This window comes from Rhinolophus sinicus, linkage group LG14, assembly GCF_036562045.2.
Source record: "Rhinolophus sinicus isolate RSC01 linkage group LG14, ASM3656204v1, whole genome shotgun sequence".
Lineage (NCBI taxonomy): Eukaryota > Metazoa > Chordata > Mammalia > Chiroptera > Rhinolophidae > Rhinolophus > Rhinolophus sinicus.
This window is the reverse complement of record NC_133763.1, coordinates 38,119,688-38,142,447: the sequence shown is the minus strand read 5'-3', so window position 1 is coordinate 38,142,447 and position 22,760 is coordinate 38,119,688. Positions and strand designations below refer to the sequence as shown.

The 22,760-nt window shown below is 34.7% G+C and overlaps 1 protein-coding gene and 1 long non-coding RNA gene across 3 annotated transcripts in view; both read left to right on the top strand.

Annotated features, from left to right (window-relative positions):
- Nucleotides 1-12,108, top strand: part of LOC109459349 (zinc finger protein 42 homolog) — a 28,654-nt gene extending 16,546 nt beyond the window's left edge. The window contains 4 exon segments of the mRNA XM_019753723.2: nucleotides 10,768-11,147; nucleotides 11,149-11,327; nucleotides 11,330-11,377; nucleotides 11,380-12,108. Of these exon segments, the coding sequence (XP_019609282.2) occupies nucleotides 10,768-11,147; nucleotides 11,149-11,327; nucleotides 11,330-11,377; nucleotides 11,380-11,456 (684 nt within the window). The 3' untranslated portion in view covers nucleotides 11,457-12,108.
- LOC141568678 (uncharacterized) overlaps nucleotides 1-22,760 on the top strand; it is a 201,321-nt gene that overhangs the window by 104,525 nt on the left and 74,036 nt on the right. The window lies entirely within an intron of this gene.

The window sequence follows — 22,760 nt, the reverse complement described above, 5'->3', positions numbered from 1 at the left end:
TTTTCAATTATAGTTGACATTCAACTTTATTTTATGTTAAGTTCAGGTGTCCAGCACAGTGATTAAACATTTATGTAATCCACAAAATGATCCCCCTGACTAGTCTAGTACTCACCTGGCACTATACATAGTTATTACCATATTATTGAGTATATTCCTTATGCTTTACTTTATATTCCCATGTCTATTTTGCAACTACAAAGCTGTACTTCTTAATCACTTCACCTTTTCACCCCATCCTCCAACCTTGCTCCCATCTAGCAACCATCAGCTTGTTCCATGCATCTCTGAGTCTGTTTCTGTTTTGTTTGTTTATTTTGTTGTTTAGATTCCAAATATAAGTGAGATCATATGATATTTGTCCTTCTCTGTCTGACGAATCTCACTTAGCATAATATCTTCCAAGTCCATCCATGTTGTGTCAAATGGTAAGATTTCATTCTTTTTTATGGCTGAGTAGTATTACGTTGTACACATGTATCACCTCTTCTCAAAATGTAATGTACAGCATAGGGAATATAGTCAATAATATTGTGATAGCATTATATGGCATCAGATGGTTGCTGGCTTTATCATGGTGATAACTTCTTTAGGTATATAAATGTTGAATAACTATGGTGTACATCTGAAACTAATATAATATTGCACATTAGGTATATTTTAATAAAAATCTTGAAAATGAAACAAAAAGTAGAAATATTTAAAACATATGATTAAAGATTTAAAGGAATGTGGACACAGTGAGTGAAAAGATGAGGAATATCAGTAAAGAAATGGGATCTCAAAAAAAAGAAATTCTGGAACTGAAAGTAAAATATATCTAAAATGAAAAAAATGCGAGTGGTTAAAAGCATGTTGGATTTTGCTCATAACAAAAACAAAACAGTGACTTTGAAGATAATGCAATAGAAACTATTCAAAGTGAAGCGTGGAAAGAACAGAAACAAAAAGCAGACTTTAATGTAAATAAAGCCTCAATGGTTTGGGATAATATCTGGTGGTCTTAGTTACGTGTAGTTGGTGTTCCAGAAGAGATAGGAATGATCTAGAGTAGGTATTAATTGCTTACAACAGGAAACCATAGCTGAAGAATTGATCATATTGTATTTCTGTTCTAGAAAACTAAGAGGATAAAACATTTCTTGGCTGAGTGATAAATAAGACAGTTGTGCAACTGGATTCCATTTTCACATGTACCAGGAATTCTAATCATACAAATACTTGTGGTTCCAAAACACGCATTCTTTATGTTTCAAGACACAGTTCTAAATATTATGAACAAGTAATATTTGGTAAAGCAACATGTTTTCATCAGGGACATTGAGATAAAATTTGTTAAAATTGATCATAATTGTTGATAAAGATCAATAATTATCATTTTTATAGATGAAACAATTGAAAATGCTGATTAACACAGGATCTTTGGAAAGGTAAAAAGAAAGTAATTGCAAGGGGGTGGGGAAAGCCATGAGTCCACTAGAGTAATTAGCTCTTTATTTTTACATCCAGCATACATGGATTATATACTTGCTGTACCAAGAGTTAATTACTCATTCAGTCAGAATGTAGAAAGAAAAACAGAAAATGATAAACAAAAAGTTAAATTTAGGGAAAATTCTCCAGCCTAAATCTTTCATTTCTTTAAAAAGTAAACTCAAGAGACACCTATATGTATATATCTTAGTAAAAACCCCTTTAAAAATGTTAATTCAGGTCATAAAATCATTTGATAAGACATACTGAATTTACCCAGTTTTTTTAGAAAAAAAAGTTTGTTCTGAATCTTGTGGAATTATTATACTATGGCATCTGACATTGCTCCCCATTTTATAAAAATTCCAAAATATTGACAACAAATGAATTTTCACAAGAAAGAAAACCTGGCCCGGTTTTAAGAGTCTCAAATCCATGTATTCAAATGAATGAATTATGAATTCAACTGTCAGTTCAACTCTCTCAATTGCTGCTTTTAGCTTGTCTGAGAGTCTGCTAACTATGCTGTTTATTTTCATATGAAGTGAAAGCTAATTATTCAAACTACTATCATTTCCCAGAAAAAGTGAATATGAAATGGTGAATAATGAATAAGAGTCTAAATGCAGTAAACCTAAGGACAGAAACATTTGCTCTCCACAAACAAAGATGGTAAATGTGGTAGAATATATGTATATATATATATATATACCGAACAACAGTTCTTTCAAAGGTTGCACAGGTCCCTCTCTCTACGTCTATGAATAGTTCCATTCATTTCAGCATGACCTGTTTGTATGTGTGTGTATGTGTGTGTGAGTTCTGGAAAGCTAGTCTGTCCCAGTCGAGTCCAGCTGCATGTAGCGAATGTTTGGAGATGTCTAAATTTGTATAATTCCATTCAGTACTTTTTAATGAAATAATTCAGCCAAATGTGTGAAAACAGGAACAGAGAAAAAAAAGAGCAAATAAATCATGATAGGAATTTTATTCAAAGTAAAATATAAAATAATATAAAGCAGCAAGTGAGAGATACATTAAGATTAATATTTTATTCTCATTTTAATGAAAAATATAAAGTATTACACTTTAATACTTCAGACAAGAAAGTCCTGTCAGGAAATGAGCAGATAAACTGGTATTTCTCAGCTCGGATAGTCTATCATGAGACCACAGCTCATGTTTAAACAACCTGATTTGTTTCTTTTTTATACTGTGATGTATTAGCCATAATATTATGCTTTGAAATTACATTTTAATTTTATGATTATATAAAAAGAACAAACTATGTGAAGATTAACAGAAAAAAATAGATACTATTTAAAATTTTATTTTATTAAGTTTATATGACAATAATAACATTAAACACTACAATGTATAAGCAAGATTTTTTTTTTTTTTTCAGTTATCAGAAATGTGAAGCTTAAATGGCTAGAACTGAGTCAGGTCCCTGATGTTCTAACCATGACAGTTACTTATTCATGTGGTGGTCTTCAGTGAGGCACTTCTCACTGTTGGAACTCAGGTTTTCATTTCTAACTTGAAGCTACTGAACAGTATTATTTCAAGATCCTATCTTCTTTGTTATTTTATGTACCAGGATTTATTTATAATCATTTTAAAGACAATAGACAAAAATATATTAGAAAATAGACATAAAAAGAAATGGTAAAAATTCCAAATATTGTTTAGTTCATTTAATTATGTATATAGCACTTTAACCAGATTGTTTTATTTTTTTTACAAAATATGAGAGAGAATTATATCCTTCCAGATGTTCCAAATTATTTAAGGGGTTCTGTCCCATATTTATCCTGGATGCTAATTTGAGAAAACAGAAACACAAAGTTGAATGGATAAGGCAAATCAGGAAATGGATATAGTATTAAACTTTGATGCCGTATGATATTGTCTTTGAGATTTATACACTCATCATATCTGAGCAGCTGTGGATAGATATGTAGATGCCAGATTTTATGGGGAAATATCTAGGATAAAACTGTGTTCAAACTCATTCTAAGAGAAGAGAAATGAGGGTCAGAGGGGATGCTTTTAATTCTTTCTTTTTACTTGAAACCACAATAATAAATATGTTTTACATTATGATATAGCATACATATATTGTTTTATTTCTTTTTCTTGCTGGATTTCTGTGGCTTAGACTTCCAATGCTATGTTGAATGAAAGCTGTGAAAGTGGACATCTTTCTCTTGTTCCTGATCTTAAAGAAAACCTTTCATCTTTTCACCTTTGAGTACGATGTTAGCTATGGGTTCGACATATGTGACCTTTATTATGCTTTATTATGTTGAGGTATTTTCCCTCTATCCCAACTTTACTGAGAGTTTTTTTTGTAAGTGGATGCTGAATTTTGTCAAATGCTTTCCCTGCATCTATTGATATGATCATATGGCTTTTACCCTTCATATGTGGTTTATTACATTAACATTATTGAACCAACCTGCACCCCAGAAATGAATCCCACTTAATCGTGGTGTATGTTGTTTTTAATGTGTTGCTGAATTTGGTTTGCTAATATTTTGTTGAGGATTTTTGCTTTTTTGTTCATCAGCGATATTGCCCTGTAATTTTCTGTTTTTGTAGTTTCTTTGTCTGGTTTTGGAATCAAAGTAATGCTGGTCTCATAAAATGAGTTTGTAAGACTGTTCAATTTTTTGGAATCGATTGTGAAAGATCAATGTTAAATCTTTGAATGGTTGGTTCAATTCATCTGTGAAGCCACATGGTCTAGGACTTTTGTTTGCTGGTTTTTGTTTTTTTTTGTTGTTGTTGTTTTTTTGGTTACTGATTTGATTTCATTAGTAATTATTGGACTGTTCACATTTTCTGTTTTTTCCTGATTCAGTCTTGGAAGATTGTATGTATCTAGGAATTTGTCCACTTTTTCCAGGTTGTTGGTATATAATTGCTTATAGTATTTTCTTATAATCCTTTGTATTTCTGTAGTATGTTGTCATTTCTCCTTTTTCATTTCTTATTATATTTATTTGGGCCCTCTCTTTTTTTCTTGACAAGTTTGGCTAAAGGTTTATCAATTTTGTTTACCTTTTCAAAGAACAAGTTCTGTTTTCATAGATCTCTTCTAAATTTTTAGGCTCCATTTATTTCCACTCTGATCTTTATTACTTCCTTCCTTGTACTCACTTTAGGCTTTGTTTGTTCTGCTTTTTCCAGTTCCTTTAGTTGTAAGGTTATACTGTTTGAGATTTTTCTTGTTACTCGAGGTAGGCCTGGATTGCTATGAATTTCCCTTTTAGAATTGCTTTGGCTGTGTTTCATAGATTTTGCATCATTGGGTTTCATTTTCATTTATCTCGAGGCATTTTTAAAATTTTTTTCTTTGATTTTACCCAATTCATTGTTTAGTAGCATGCTATTTAACCTCCATGTGTTTGTGTGTTTTCAGTTTTCTTCTTGTAATTTATTTCTGGTTTTATACCATTGTGATTGCATAAGTTGCTTGAAGTAATTTCAGTCTTCTTAAATTTACTGAGACTTGTTTTGTGGCCTAATACGTGTTCTATCCTGAGAAATGTTTCATGTGTGCTTGGAAAGAATGTACATTCTGCCACAAAGCACAGTCCTTTCTTTACCATTGAAATAGCAAATCCTTCTTCTCTCCTTAGGAATGTCTATGTCCCTAAATCAGATAAATATGTCATACATCCAGAGGAGAAGAGACTATTTGGACAGTAGTTTTATCACTTTATTGAGTATAAAATTATATTTATACGCCAGAAAAAGAAATGTACTTTAAAAAAATTCAGCAAGTCTAATAATAAAAGAAACACTTTGCTATTTCTTGCAGTCCAGGAAAAATTGTAACGCAATGATGACAAATAGAACACAATAATAGCTAAAGTAATGCCTACTTTTAAAGGATGGAAAGATACTTATGACAGAATTTGGCATTTACATATAACCTATTTTTCATTATTTAAATAAAATAATTATACCTTTTTTTTTTTTGTATATTTGCCTTTTGCAGGACAGAATTCTCAGTTTACAGATGAAAAAGCTGAAACATAAATAAGAGCTAATACCAAATTACCTAATGGCTTATGGCAAAATCAGGAATATAATATATGACTCTACTTTTCTGTTGACCTTTTTTCAATATACTCTGCACAGTGATGCTTTATGTACTCTTATAATGTGATGAATATAAAAAAAAAACCCTCAGTTAAATAAAATCTAAATTATTAGCTTTAATTAAATAATCACTTAACTGAATATGACACAAATTTAGTTTACTGCCTGAAAATTAATTTGGATAGCTAACATTCTAAACATACAAATATCCATAACTATTAGTATGTATTCAACTATTGCTGAATCTGTAGAAAATAGCTTCTTAACAGTTACATAAGTCTATCACAGTAAATTGTAGGCTATCAGAATTAGACTCTAAATTGACATCTAAACTATTAAAAATGAAATGAGTCCCTTGCTGATTTTATAAACTAGTTAAAATTTTAAGGCCATTTTCAAAATATTGGATTTTTAAGCTGTAGAAAATTTTAATTTCAAGCAGGATAAGCAACAGAAAACTATTTTCACATCTGATAACTAACTATATGAATCCTTTTTAAAAAAATTCACTAAGGTCGTTCATACAACTATTCATAAAGGCAATGCCAAGGATTTCTGAAAAGATCTCTGTTTCCCCAAAATATACACTGATGGAAGTAATCTCTTCAACTGCCATTTCAAGGGGAATAGAATCAGTTCTAGTTATTCTCTAATAATAATTAGAAGTATAGTAGGAAATCTGTACACAAGTCTTACTTCATTCCTATCTCATAGCACAGTTGTATGTTTTAAGAAGAAAAGCTATGTCAAGGAGACCAGCACTCTCTCTGGTGCAAAGTCAATTGTTTAGTAAACATTTACTTCTTCCTTTGTTATTTCATTCAATATCTTACAATAGCTAATAATAATTACTGTACCAGGTAGTGTGCTATACTTTAGAAATAAATAAAAAATAAATAAATAAATAAATAAATAAATAAATTAAATTGGCTTAAACTTCAAGGTATCAAAGATCTCTTTTTTTTTTCCCTTCAATAGTTCTACACTCTCAAAACCCAGAACAGTGCCTAGTCTATGGTAGGAGCTCAATAGTAATCTTATTAAGTGAACAAGGGAAGAAATAAATACATGAATTCAGAAGATATGGGAAAATGTTTGGAATATGGCCACCATATTAAATGAGATAATCTACTTAAAATGCTTAGAAGAATGCCTGGGACATAAGTGTAGACATTTTATATTTGTTAGCAATTATGCCTATTCTCACTTTTATTCTCTTTTGTAAATGGGTCCTTTTCATGTTTTCCTCTGAGTACCTTCTATTTACTGCTTAGCTTTCGTTTACTCATAATTTCTCTCCTGGCCTGCAATAATCCCTCTTGCCCTTGTATGCATCCTAGCTGCCCTAGCTCCTGTAGTGTTTTGTGTTTATCCATTTATATTTTGCAATTCAAATTCCTAAAAAGAGACTATTACTGGCTAGGTAGGCTGTTTGGCCAAAAGCTTTCCATTCCAAGCCATTTCAAGGCTGAGTGTCCTTAGGATAAATGCCCATCCTTGTCTAACCAACAGTATTCAGGGAGTTGTGTGACATATAATATTCTGTCTCTACCCTTGGTTGTAAGTTCCTCTGTGTCAGTTACAGTCTTTACTGTGCATATAGCAGGGGAAATATTCCCTGAAAACTCTGAGTTTATATGATCCTTATAGCTCCAAAGAACTAACAGCTAGTAGTACTAGTAAAAGAAAGCCTTTTTCCTCACACTGTGTGCTGAAATCTCAGGGAGAGTTTGATTGAGCACCCTTGAGTCACTGCCCATTCCTGAATCAATGAGTAATTGAAGTTGAGGTGGGGGAAGAAACAGAGTACCCTGATTGGAAAAATCTGGATTTTGTGCTCAACCCTTGAGCAGGAGATTGGGTCAGATCTACTTGAACCATGTAGACTGGAATGGAATAGGAACTGTCCTTGAAAGAGCAACTGGCAAGATTAAATACCTTAGTAAATTTCACATCGAAAAGCATACTTTCTAAAGAGAAATATTGTTTGTCACACTTCAAAACATAATCTTACTGATGCCTGGTTTACTGGTTTTTGATATAGTTTACAGAATAATCCATCAGTTATTTATCATGCCAGACAACCTTCCAGAGGTTATTTAAATTCGATGAACTTTTAGGGAAAAGCTATTAAATAACTGAAACTACTGCTTATGGTGTGAGAGGCACAGAAATGAGTAGTATATAATCCTGACTTAAAATAGTTTAAAGACTAAAGGGAACTACAGGATAACATTCAATATAGTTAATGAATTCAATGACAGAGGTTCATTTTACATTTGGGAAGGGGGACGGCACCATGCAATGTAGGGAGCAGATTCAGAGACAGATCTCTCTGGTTGGTGGGGGCATTGGGATGGGGTCAAGGAAGGGTTCATGACACAAAGAACACATGTGCTGGGTGGAATTTATACATAACAATCTGTGAGTTCACAATATTATTTCTATAGCAGCACAGGCATTTTATAATTGTCTCCTCTTTCTTATTTGTAACTTCTTTCTCCATCAGTAAAAAACCTGGCTCCTTATTTCCAAAATACACTTGCTTATATGATAAAGCCTTCCCATATGTAACCAAGCTCTCATTGTCATCATTGTTACTCCACTGCTCCCCTTCCCAACCACCATTCCGTTGTTCTCTGAGTCTCTCTCTCAGTCTGTCATATTCCATGCCAGGCTGACAACACCTCCCTCTTGTATGAATATCACCCTATGTCACTGCCCCCTCCCTTTACAGATGTGTACCTTGTTCAGATTTAGTTAATGGCTTTGGATTAAATTATTATGTTTGGAAAGAGGAAAGGAAAGAGGAAGTAAAGAAAGAAGAAAAGAAGGAAGGAATAAGTAGAAATCATAGAACTATGAACTTTTATCCACTTTTTATACCAGGGGTGCCAAAAAAGTATGTAAACACATAACTTGTATTCATCTTTTGTTATCAGTATATATTGAGTATTACAATCTTAATACAGTTTTTTCCTTCCTTAAAATGTGTATACATTTTTTTGGCACCCTGTGTATGTATTTCATAATTTTATACATTGGACATTTCTTTTATTGTTATTTGTTTTAAATTTAAGCTTGAGTACTTGTAGTTCAAGATAAGAACAACAAAATATTTTAATGGAAAACAATATCATTCAATTATGGAACACAAAAATATAAGTAAATATTAAAACAGGTGTTTTAAATTGGTTTTCTCTTCACTAAATTTCTCTGCATAGATTACTGCAACTACAAAAAATATGTTGTTCTTTTCTTCTGGTGCAGAAATAATGTGAAAGAAAAGGATATATAAAAAGACTGGGAGAAATGCAATACTTTAATTTTCTAAAGTTTGGCATTTCTAGAAAGCCAAACTAACTTCAATCTTTTTAAACAAAAGTGATCTTGTTTCATCATATCCCGACCACAACAGCATACCCAAGAAACTATCTGCATACCAACAATTACATTTGTGTTTTTTTATCTTCTTTATACACAATAGTACACAGCATTTTAAACCACTTCTATTTGTTTATCTATTGAATAAACCTATTTTAAGCTCCTTCTATGTTTAAGACACCTTGTTAGGTGTTGTGATTCTTATAAAGATGCTTAAGACATATTTTGTGTCCCCCAAGAGTTTACAATCCCAAAAAGAAAATAATTATGATGAGGTAGAATATGTTGGGTGGTACAGGCATCAAATGCTTTTGGAGCTCAGAGGAGCGAAAGAGCACCTGTGACATCAATGATGTGGGGAGTCTTCCTGGCAAATGTGGGATGGAAGCCTGGCCTAAATGGTTGATTTAAGTAATACATATTGTAGAAATAAATATATTTTGTGATTGAGACATATAAAAGTAAAGCAACTATAAATTAAAGGGCCATTCAAAATTTCTAGTGATATTGTTTAAATAATTATTGTGAGGTAAAAAGTTTCTAACATCATACTTTGCTAAAAGAATATTTTGTAACCCTTTTTTTAAATTGTATTTTTATTTATATATTATTAAAAAGATCTACTTATACCAATGGACCAGAGATTTCTCTATTAATTTTTTACTATTTTTTCTTCTGCCCAAACCGTACCTTGTTGGCAGTTGGCCATAAACACTCAGAGACTGATTCACGGGGATGGAAATGGTCTAGCTCTGTGGATCTAGAATGAGATTGAGACCTAGATAAATAATTATTTTAATCTGACCCATGAAAATATACAGGGTTATGAGCAAATGTTGTAAATGTTTTTCCCCTCTACAGATCTGACTTATGGACATATGACCTGTGCAGAATCATAGGGTCTGTTCTCAGAAAGCTGCCATGCTTGGTTTAATATTCTACTATTTTGCTAATCGTTTTTGAATATGCATTTTTATTTTTATCTGGGGCCCATAATGATATAGCTTGTCTTGACTATTCTATCTATGTCTATTAAAAATTTAGGATTTTGGGTCGGCCCGGTGGCTCAGGCAGTTAGAGCTCCATGCTCCTAACTCCGAAGGCTGCCGGTTCGATTCCCACATGGGCCAGTGGGCTCTCTCTCAACCACAAGGTTGCCAGTTCAACTCCTCGAGTCCCGCAAGGGATGGTGGGCTGCGCCCCCTGCAACTAACAATGGCAACTGGACCTGGAGCGGAGCTGCGCCCTCCACAACTAAGATTGAAAGGGCAACAACTTGACTTGGAAAAAAGTCCCGGAAGTACACACTGTTCCCTAATAAAGTCCTGTTCCCGTTCCCCAATAAAATCTTTAAAAAAAAAAATTAAGGTTTTAACTGCTGTTGGGAACGTGAATAGCAGTTTCTTCGTCCTACCTTTGAAAGGAAATGGAATAGGAAATATCAGCGTGCCTCACAGGCAGCATGGACAACTGTACTAAGTGGGGATGTATGACTAAGACTGAAGAGGACCTTCCTTTCATAGACTGACAGTCTGCAGGTGCTTGCTGAAGACCTCCCGAGATCACTGCTCTCTGGAAGTGCCTGATAAGTCCTGGTGCAAACCTTCAAGGAGGAAGCAGGCAGGACAACACGGAGAAGCAACTGAACACAAGGGAAATGACCCGCAGACAGGAAGGCCTGGGGAGAAGAGCCCTCCCTGGGGATAAACCAAATCCAGCCACGCCAGTGCCAGCGTGGCAGGAACCTCTTGACATGCTGTGGACCTTGTGTGATAAAGATGGGCACCAGGAGACTAGCCATCAGGTGGTGAAGAGAATTCCTTCTCTGACTGTTACACAGAATGCACAATAATAGGTGAGTTTTCTGAACCCCTCCTGGAAGAGGACATACTTCTGAAGTCTTTCAACAGCTCAAAAGAAGGATCAGAACAAGAGTATTCTCAACAGATTCTTACAGCAAGCTCACTTCTTGAATGTTCCTTGCAATGCATGGAAAAAGAGGGGAAAAAAGAATTTCCTCAACAAATTATTGGAGATATTTCACTAGCTGAGCATTCTGAATACACGACAGGCAAGAAGCTTCCTCCTGGAGCAATACCCAGCACTTACTCATCAGATTCTAAACAGGTTGCAGAATTTGCTGGAAATAAGCCAAGCACAAATAAAGAATATGCTGCTCCATGTTTGTCCTCACAATGGATGCACAAGACAGTTCAAGACTAGAGTTTCCCTAAGAAAGCATATCCGCGTTCATGGTCCCCGAGATCTCATGTGTGTATAATGTGGGAAAGCATTCTATGAGAGCTCAAAACTAAAAAGACACGTTGTGGTTCATACTCCAGAGAGGCTCTATCAGTGCGCTTTTCCCTGGACTTGAATTTGCGTACACGTGTATGTATCCACGCTGGGAGAAACGTTTTGTGTGTCCCTTTGAAGGCTGTCACAAGAGGTTTGTTCAGTCACATAACCTGAAAACTCACATCTGAGCTCATGCAATGTCCGAAAAGAATCAATGAAACAGAAGATAGAAAATAATCCTCAAACAGGGTAAGCATATTAACAAAAGAGTGATTGGGGACCTTGATTATTGTTTCCAGGAAACAATTTTGGAACCAATGTTGCAACCCTATAAGGCATATTTTAAAATGTTACTAAGATGCTCTCATAGGTTGTTTTAAGAACATTGTGTACAGAATTATAGTATGCTTCCAACAGGAAGGTCAGTAATGAATTTACTTCAAAAACATAATCCTTAATACATTCTGAATTGGACTATTGGATATTAGGCTATTTTCACATACTACAAACATGAAATTCACTTTGGTTTTTAGGTTTGTCATTTCCAATTGTTTAAATTTGCTTTTTAAGAATATGCTTCATGGTGCATGTGACAATTTTAAGAATGAAAATTTTGCAATAGATTTCAATGAGTGAAAAAAAGTTTGATATATAACAGTTATTGTACAATTGAAATTTGCTAAAGATTAGAATTTCAATGTTCTCACACAAAAAAAGTGAAAATATGTGAGATGATGAATGTATAGATTATCTTGATGGGGGAATCCTTTCACAATGTACATATATTAAATCATCACATTGGATGCTTTATATATCTTACAAACTGTCGATTATACCTTAATAAAGATGAAAACATTTATTCTCATTATATCGATTCCACGGTGTTAAAATTCCATGCCTCTGTCTTTATATCTTATTCTCTTTCTTCCTCCCCGCCATATATGTCTATATGTTTATATGTATGTATGTACGAAGTCTGACAATTAAGTTCACAAACTTGTTGCAACGATGTTGCTAACTTTTTTTATACTAGAGGGATTATTCATTATGAATTTGTACCAACTGGACAAACAGTTAACCAAGTTTACTATTTGGAAGTGCTGAAAAGGCCCCGTGAAAAAATTAGACAACCTGAACTTTTCGCCAGCAGTTCATGGTTCTTGCATCATGACAATGCACCAGCTCACACGCCACTGTCTGTGAGGGAGTTTTTAGCCACTAAACAAATAACTGTAGTTGAATACCTTTCCTACTCACCTGATCTGGCCCCCAATGACTTCTTTTTTTACCTGAAAATAATAGAAATATTGAAAGGAAGACATTTTGATGGCATTCAGGACATCAAGGTTAATATGACGACAGCTCTGATGGCCATTCCAGAAAAAGAATTCCAAAATTGCTTTGAAGGGTGGACTAGGCACTGGCATTGGTGCTTAGCTTCCCAAGGGGAGTACTTCGAAGGTGACCATAGTGATATTCAGCAATGAGGTATGTAGCTCTTTTTGTGGAATGAGTGGCGAACTTAATTGTCCGACCTTATATGTATGTGTGTATGTATGTATGTATATTCCCTACTAGCCTGCTGGACCATAGGCTTCTGAGGGCCAAGGTGATTGCTTATAAGAGATGGTCATCTTCAATACAAATGAAAATATAATCATGGAAAGAAATTTAAGTGGACAGTTGTTTATGCATGAGACAATATATATAATGATGATTTAATCAGCATAGTTACGTGTTAGTTTCAGGTAGCTAATTGTACTTCTAAAGAAAACAACTGGTGTTACTAGATTCTCTTAGGATAGTCCTGAGAAGATGAGCTTAAGCATTCCAAGAAGTTAAAGTAAGACCAGCTCTCTTCAGTATGTATAATTCCTCAGCCAAGCTTCATGAAAATCATGTCTTCATGATCTTTTAAACTTCAGTGATAATAAAAAATGGTGTTTATTATATGACCAAAATGTATTCTGGCATCTGATTATGGGAAATGACACATCAATCTTTTCTTTTCCTTTTGCCCATAGTCATTACTTTTAATTGTTAACCCCTTTAATGTGCTTTAGTTACATCCATAACTAACGCTCTTATCTGACATTGAAATAATTTGTTTTATTCTTTTTCTCTCTCATTATGGATTAATCCCAATTTTCTTAGTCAATATTCCAGAGGCATATGCTATGATTACCTGCAGGGTCATGGCTTACACAAACCTGTGTGTGTGTGTGTGTGTGTGTGTGTGTGTGTGTGTGTGTGATATTTTTGCTGCTAGGAAAGACAGATAAAGACATAGAGAATGATTTGATCAGAATAAACAAGAATAGAAGGAACAAAGGAAATGAGGAAGGAAAGATGGAAGAGTGGGAGGGAGGGAGGGAGAAAGAAACGAAGGAAGACTCACTACTATGACTACTATTTTAGTTGTTAACCCTCATTCTTTTTTTGTTAAAATATCCATTCATATCAAAATGATATTAATTATGATAAATTTCAACATGTATTATCATGGTATAGGGCAATAATTTCTATAGTATAAAATGTGAGGCGGTACAATCGTATGATTGTATGAGTCCCCAAAAGTCACAGTAGCAATCTTATTGTTGTTTATATTAAGAAATTAATAGAAACATAATATTCGGATTTTCCACAAGATGTATGATTACATTTAGTAAAAAACCCTTTTAGTGTTATATAAAGAGCTGTACTAATCTAGTATTTTTTTTTTTTACAAACGTATTTTTTTGTGATGAGAACTTTTATGTTCTACTTTCTTAGCAACTTTCAAATATACAATTCAGTATCATTAACTGCAATCACCATGTTGCATGTTATATCCTCAGGACTTATTTATCTTATAATTGCACTATTGTACCTTTTCACAATCTTCACCCATTTCTCCCACCCCTGACCCCCAACCTCTTGCAACCACTAATTTCTATGAGTTTGTTTGTTTTTTTAATAGTATTTGTCTTTCTCTGATTTATTTCACTTAACATAATGCTGTCAAAGTCCATCCATGTTGTCACAAATAGCAAGATTTCCTTCTGTTTTATAACTGAAAATTTCAGTGTGTGTGTGTGTGTGTGTGTGTGTGTATCAAATTTTCTTTATCCATTCATCCATTCATGGACACTTAGGTTGTTTCCATTTCTTGTCTATTGTGACTAATGCTGTTATGAACATAGGAGTACAGATGTTCATCTTTTCAAGACAGTGATTTTGTTTCCTTCAGGAAAATACCCAGAAGTAGGATTGCTGGGTCCTAACATAGTTCTATATTTTATTTTTTTGAGGAACCTCCATACTGTTTTCCATAGTGGCTGCACCAACTTACATTCCCACCGACAGTGCACACAGGATCCCTTTTCTCTACATCCTCACCAACATCTCACTGATGATGGGAGGGTCTGTCAAATTGAGTTCATAGATTATTAGATATCAGTCATAAAAGATAAAAGATAATTCAGATAGAAACACAATTTCTATGAACACTTAACGTTCCAGAGAATTATGAAATTTTAAGCAACTCTAAGACTCTTTTATCTCGTCCTCATATTAAACTACTTAGCATATGATATTTGTTGTTAATTTAGGTTTTTGTGTGTGTATAACTTATTGGAGAATAAGACTATAAATTTCTTGGAGACCTGGACTTACACTTCTTTCTATTATGCTAGGTTTACACATAGAAGTGTTTATGTTTGTTTCTTTTTAACTAAAAAGATAGAATGATATAAGTTATATAACATGTACGAAAGTTAGATTCATCACTTTTAACCTTTTTAAGGACTTTGGACTTATGAATAGTATGGGATTTTAGACAAAATATGGATGTTAGATGTCATCTAGTCAACCTCCTACATCATGGTGAGTTCACTCTAAAACGTTCCTAATAGATCTTTTTTGCCTTTGGCATAAATACTTTTATAGACACAAGAAATAAACAGATTAAATCAAGGCCATTATTAGCATTGAAATTGTTAAATTACCGTTTATTAACTCTGTTTTGGAATGTTGGAGATATAACAGCATATAAGACATGAATCATACTGTGGAAGGATTTTTACACTGTTCAGATATTCAAAATATAAACATAAAAACAAAATTAGCAATAGAAAGCAATATCTGTGAGGTGCTGTCTAAGCGAGCAATAAGACGAGCAAACTTCAGGAAGCCAGAGGATGAAAACATTCCTGATGCCTGGAGCTCGGCAGGAAGAATTCAGGAAGAGCTGACCCTTGGAGTGCAGAAGTGGGATTTAAGTCAGTGAATAAGCTATCAAGGTCTGTGAGATTTTGTTTTGGAAGAGAGAGGAGAGATGGTATTTTGACCAGTTTGACTAGAATAGAGATTGTTTTAAGTGAGCAGGCATTTCCTCCTCTGAGGACACTAAGTTTGGATTCATTATATGGATATTGGGGAACAAGTGAAGTTTTTTTGAGCAACGACTCTGCACTATAGAAATTACAGATTTCAGAGGATTAATTTATCAGTGTTGTACAGGCTGTACTAAAGAGAAGCAATACTTGAGGCAGGAAGTCTTGTTAAGCTCTTGAACCAATCCTGAAGTGATATGAAGGACGCAATTTACCAGGGACTTTGAAAGTTGATTGGAAGTTGGGGAGATGAGGAGAAAGTCACGGAAGGAAGACTCCAAAATTTCAGAAACTGGTTCCTTGAGACATCATGCTATGATTAGTAAAAAATAAAGAACAAAAAGGCTTTGAGATGCTATGCCTTTGACCTTCTCTGTTTGAAAACTTTTTTTAAACCACACACTGAGCAGCTTCCATAGTATGCTTTATATATTTACAGACTACTGCACAGTGTTGTGACAATTCACTTTGAAGTGACTCTCAGTGGTATATGGGCTGATGAAAGAAAGTCCTGTAATCTTTCTTAGCAGGTCTGGGATATGGTAAAGCAAAGAGGAATCATGGGGAATAGGCCTGACCAGGTCTTCAAAAGCCCTTTTCTCTCCCTGTTAAAAAGTGTTCATTCTTAGTTACCACCCTCTTAGAAAAAATTGTGACCCTCAGGAGTTTTATTTGGAACAACATGAATGGTTTTACTTTCAATAGTCACAGGCAAATGACAGGTTATATTTAATTTTTTATATATCTTTATTTACATAGACTTTAGTGATATCCCTGCTTGCTGTATAATTTGATTTATTTTGGGACATCAGAAAGAATCCATTGAAGTTGCACATGGCAAGTGCTCCTTGGGCAGCAAAACATGTAGCACAGAACAGAATAGTAAATAAAATTCAGTTAAGAAATCACAGGATACTTTAAAGGGAATTGTGGGTATTTTTATCAAAGTATACTTTATCCAAATACAAAAATATTAGTTGAAGAATAAGCAAGTCAGTGTTTGAGAATATGTTGCCCCTAATTTACATGAAAGACCTACAAAAGGTGCAATGGGTTTTAAATCCTCAAATCTGATGATGGATAAAGAAATGTGTGACCATGGGGGCAATCCTACAATTTATTACAAAATGTAACCCTAGAATTTAGAAAGAGAATATGACCTTTTGTTTTGCTAACTTTTCTAATTCAGTATTTTGAATAATAATGTTTTCTTTTAACATAAGGTTATGTCTGTGGCATAAAGCTTATTAAATAGAATGTGCTTGAGTTCACATTCTTGTTCTAGCACCCACATACCTTCTCTAAGCCTCAGGCTGCTCATCTAAAGGATGAGGATAATAACAGTAAGGAGGGCGCCTAGTTAATACAGCAGTTAGAGCTTGGATTCTGGATTCCAATCCAGGTATTACAGTTTTCAGCTGTTAGACCATAAGGAAGTTTCTTAACCTGTCTGCGCTGCAGTTTCCTCGACTGTCACATGAAAGCAATGGTAATCCCTACTTCATAGAGGTGTGAAACTGAATGCCTTAGTGTGTGCAAGATTCTCTCTTTGTGTTTCTTCAATGGCATGCTCACATTTTAGCCTATAGACATTCTACATGGAAATTACATTTTAGTCAGAAGTTTATCTAATGTCATTAAACTGGCAACTCAAAAAGGATTAGTTAGGTAGTCTAAGGGTGTGAGACAGAGACAGCCGGATGCATCCATCTCCAAGGTAGAAAATGATCAAAGTCCACGGCAAAACTCTTCCCCAGGCAATCGTTCTCCTTGAAAAGTTTGCTTTCCAGGCTGTCCTTTTTACTGATTCTTTGACTGTTCTTGCTCTTCTGATTAACTAATTCTTTCTTCAAAGACATCAATGAAACATTACATCTGTTGATAGACTTTATGTGTGTGAATCATTCTGTTTCAAGTGAATTTGCTTATCTCTGCTCTTAGGGATTATAGGATGATTGTAACATTTCACTTTCATAGGACAATCTTATTTCCCTTATTTTTTAATTCTTGGAGGGATGTTTCAAATTCATTTCTATGTGTGGCCACACTAAATACTTCTCTGGTTAGGTAGAAGTTTTTATTTTGTCTTTTGTCCCTCCCTCCCTCCTTCCCTCACTACTTGTTTCCTTCCCTCCTTCCTTTCCTCCTGAATTCAGTGTGGTGGGCCCTGTGATAGGAGCTAGGTTTTTACATTTTTCATTTCCAATTTTTGATCAGAATAATAAAAGCTGAAACAATGGAAGATAGGGAATATTGGAAATAGATTGTGTGTACTTGATTTCTGTTATCTAAATTATGAGTCTTATTTGTGAGTTCCAACACATTTGTAGGTCATGCTATAGCTTGGAAAAAGTACACAAATGTCATTTTTAATGCCTTAACTGATAGATCTCATATCAACTGCCAGAAATAGATTTTGCCCTGGAAGAGTCTTATGAGCTCTGACATTTTGAAGTAAGCTGTATTCTGGACTCTTACCTATTGCTCTGTTTAAGCTGCTGTCAGAGAGCTTAAATAAACTACTCAAATGTAGGGTTTCCAGGCGGGAATTCCCATCCATTCTCAGGAATTTTTTTCACTTTCCGGTTCCTGAATCCTGAGATATAAAGTGTTTTCTCCACGATGAATCGTTTCCACAAACTGACAGCAGATGCTACCAGCCACCTGGGTTCAAGGAGCCTATTTTCCCAATTTCCCGACCAACTTTTCTGGGGATTCGAGAATGGGAAAGCAAAAAAAATTCCTGAGGAGGGGCGGGAATTCCGCCTGGAAACCCTACTCAAATGATATGGAATATTTCCAATAAGTTATAGCATAGAGCTGAATCCTTGAGCGACTCTGGTTTAATTACCCATCATTTAATAACTCCAACAGCTCCATAATTTCAATAACGTTAGGAAATGTTTTTTGTTGTTGATATTTTTGTTTTGTAATTATTATTGTTGTTTCATGAGAGACTTATTTTGGATGGTGAGAAAACAGAAGGACAATTGCCCCAATGTTCATGTTTTCCCAAAACAGAAGTCATAAAGGACTGACCATATTCTGTCATCTCATTCACTAATGGTAGAGGAGACTTGTGATGGGTTTGACTGCATCTTTTACAATATATTACATTTTAATTCTATTTTTAGAGCACATGTATACATCAAACAAAGGTTATGCTCATGGCATTTACTTTCATAAGAGAAATGTGTTGTTATTTATGATCCACTCCTGCCCTTCTGAATACCTGAATTGAGTTTACTGCATGTTTTGTAAGTATTACTTGAGATTGCCCTACATTTTTCATAACTAAAAATCACTTCTCACTTCTCCTTAGGCATTTTTTATGGTTCGCTACATTTTTTCATGTAAAAAGGGGGGCTTGCCTCTTCTAATTATTCTGCTTCTTAGGCTAGAGATTTGTACATTAAATTGTTAGTTACTAAATATTAAGTCTGGAACAAGATATGACACTTCAGATATAGCAAAGGTAAATTATGGCATACAGCACTATTATAAGGTGTGCTACTATTTTTATGGTAACTTTACCCACTCTATAACCACAAATAAGTATTTGTCTAGTATGTGTGTCGTTTTAAGGAAATTATGTTGCAGCTTGTAATTACTTCCACTGAAATCTATCTGCTCAAATTTAGACCTCGCACTGCCTCAAATGCACTTGAGGCAGGAGAGGGAGGGGAGTGCTGGGTATGTTTTCTTAGAGCTGATTAAAGCTACAGTATTTACTTTAGTCTTTTAAGAATAAATTTGCTTTACTGTGGGATCAATGAGTCTAGCTGTGTTTCCTTGAAAAGTGAAGCACTTATGATGTGGCAATTTAGAGAGAGAAGAAGAGTATGTCAGCAGGCTCTTGGATTTCCCTCAGGGATGCTTCCATGTGTGCAACGGCTCCTAAGCCTGTATGTCACACACACACACACACACACACACACACACACACACACACGGCATTTGTAAAGTAGGATTAAAAATTTCCTGAACTACTAGAAGGTTTTTATTCCCCCCACTGTTTATTTTTCTCATTATACTGAGATTTCTCTGTAAGTTAACTGGATTTACAACAATATTACTAAACCTCTATCTTTTTGTACACACTCCTCATTTTTGCCCTGTGTGTTCTGCATGCATTGCTGCCTCTGAGCCATTTGCTCTTTCACAGAACCGTGCCTACACTCAGATCGTTTCTCTGCCTGGAGTGCCCTTAAAAATTCCCCTATTAGTCAAAATCCTGATTGCCTCTCATATTCATGTATCATCTATTTTGTAAAATATTCTCTCATGTCCCGCTAAAAACAATGAATCTTTCCTTTCTCTTTGCATTCAAACATTTCGTTGAGTTTCTTGTACAATATTTGTCACACATAATGATTTTGATCCTACATAATGATTAAATGTCTCTTTGTCTTTTTTGCATGTAAGCTGTAAAATCTGTAAACTACTTTCCATTGAGCATCATGCTTTATTTATATATTTGGAACACACATAACATAAATGTGTGCCCACCCCCAGTACTCAATGTATGTTTATTAACTCACAGAGTCAGTGCTTTCATTCCTCTGGGAATATGCTCATCTTGCCCCTCTGCTTATTGCAGTTTTCTGCCCTTCATTAATCAGTTCTTCCTTGTCTCCATTTCTGGTGCCCCCAGCCCTCAGTGATATCTTTTTTTCCTGCTTGCAAGGTGGTTTAGAGGATTGAAGGAACTAATAGTCAAGGAGGGTGTCTGGTATAGAGCCAGCTCTCTGTGAGCAGTAGCTCTGAAATCCCTGGCTCTGGCCTTAAGTAACATGAATTCAAATTCTGAGCTTATATGTATCAATTATGTGATCTTGCTAAATTTGCTTTAGTTACTTGTGCCTTATTTTCCTCATGTGTAAATGGGATGATAATATTATCCACCATATATTGTTGCTGTAATGACTAAATAGACTGTGAATAGTATAAAAGTGTGAGATTTAAATGAGAGGTAAAACAATTTGGCTCCAAATCTATGCTTTTAATTTCTACCGGAATTATATAATATCCATGCAATTCATTCAACAAGTATTTATTGAGCATTTGTTCTAGGTTCTTGGAATAAATCAGTGGACAGAACTCTTGCGCTTGTGGAACTTACGTTACAGCAGGAGGCACAGTCAATAAACAAAATAAACTGGTAGATTAATAGCATTTTAAAAGGAGGTGAGCACTGCTATGGAAAAATAAAATGTGGGAGAAGGTGGATTGAAAATATCTGGAGGTGCAACTTTAAGTGCATGATCAGAGTTGACTACCCTGTTTCTCCGAAAATAAGACCTAGCTGGACAATCAGCTCTAATGTGTCTTTTGGAGCAAAAATTAATATAAGACCCGGTATATATTATATTATGTTCCATACATTACATTACATTATATTATATTATATTAAAGACCTGGTCTTATATTATAGTAAAATAAGACCAGGTCTTATATTAATTTTTGTTCCAAAAGAGGCATTAGAGCTGATTGTCTGCCTAGGTCTTATTTTCAGGGAAACACGGTAAGTAGATCAAAATTAAAAGAAGACTTAAAGAAGATGAGGGAGATGGGGAGCTTTCCAGGAGAGAAGAGAGAAACTTTGCAAAGTTTCTAAGGTGGGTTGTTACCTGATATGTTTGAACAGAAACAAAGAGGCCACTGTGGTCAGGGAGAGAGTAAAGAGCAGGCGAGGTCAGAGCCGTCTCAGGTCCCGGAGGGCACTGTGAGCCCTCATAAGGACCTTCATTTTTCTGTGCACAGAAGTGAAATGCTCAAGTGTGTTTGCAAAGGAAAACTGGCTATGGCATTGAGAACAGACCGTAAGAGAATGTGGGCAGAAGCAAAATGACCAGTTAGGAGGTGACTTCAGTAACATATACGAGATGTGGTGGCTCAGACCACAGTGGGGGCAGTGAATTGGTGAGTGGTGATCACAGTCTGGAGATCATTGCAGGTGAAGCCAGTGGGGTTTCCTTTCAGATTATGAGATATGAGAGAAAGAACGGATTTCAAGATGGCACTAAGAATTTGGGTCTGAGCAACTGGACGGATGAGCAGTCGACATGGCAATGGGGGCCATAAAAGCAGATTTTGTTGGGAAGGGGCATTGGAGGAAAGTTTAGGAATTCAGTTTTGCACATACTGAGTTGGAAATGCACATAGAAATGGGTACAAAGCCGCTGGTCTTTCTCTTGGTTGTTTCACTTTATGGTCTTGCCAGTGCCATTCCTTCAGCTTGACCTTGTCTCCTTAATTCTGCCATTTATTTTCTATTACTAACTTGATTTTGAACTCTGTAATAAAGGGGCTTTATTGTGTATTTATTCAGAATATCTTACAATGCTAAAAAATCAGGGCTTCAAAACTACTTATTTTCCTGATTTATTGAGATCAATACTGAGTGCTATTTTGCATTAAAGACAAGAAAGATAAGTATCTTTATTGACAAGTAATCAAACTATCCATTGTCATTCTTTTATTTGCAAAATATAATTCTATAAACAAGCAAATCTATGTTAGCATAAAATATGTAACAGCAGACCATATATACATGTGCATAAGCTTTTTTAAAAATATGTTTTTCTTTATTAATTCATTCTGAGAGAGAGAAAGAGAGAGAGAGAGAGAGAGAGAGAGAGAGAGAGTTAGGAGAGAGAGAGAGAAATAGCAAATGATTTACTTAAGCAATAAGAGTACATTAGTTAATTAAAAGAATACCAGTAGTTTATAAAATAAAAGAACAGATCAGCCCCTGGAAAGGACAAAAAAAAACACCAGTCATTTTAGTAAAAAATGTAGACTTTCGTTTTACTTTTTAAAGAAAGTATCAAATGAAGCATACCATATGTGCTGATGATGCCAGATACTCACACATTTATATTTCTTGTCTTGATTTTGGGTTTTCATTCCCTAGAATTCCAATGGAAAAGGCAAGGCACAAATGAAGACATGGCATTCTTTGGAAGGCCAAAATTCCAAAGAGGGAATATACTATTACCCTTCCAGTAGTAATTAGTGGGTTTATGGAAGAACACATGTCAAAGAAGAACTTGCTTATGGATTCAGAGGGAGATTACAATATAAAATAAATGTAATGATACAGTTTAGCACACGCAC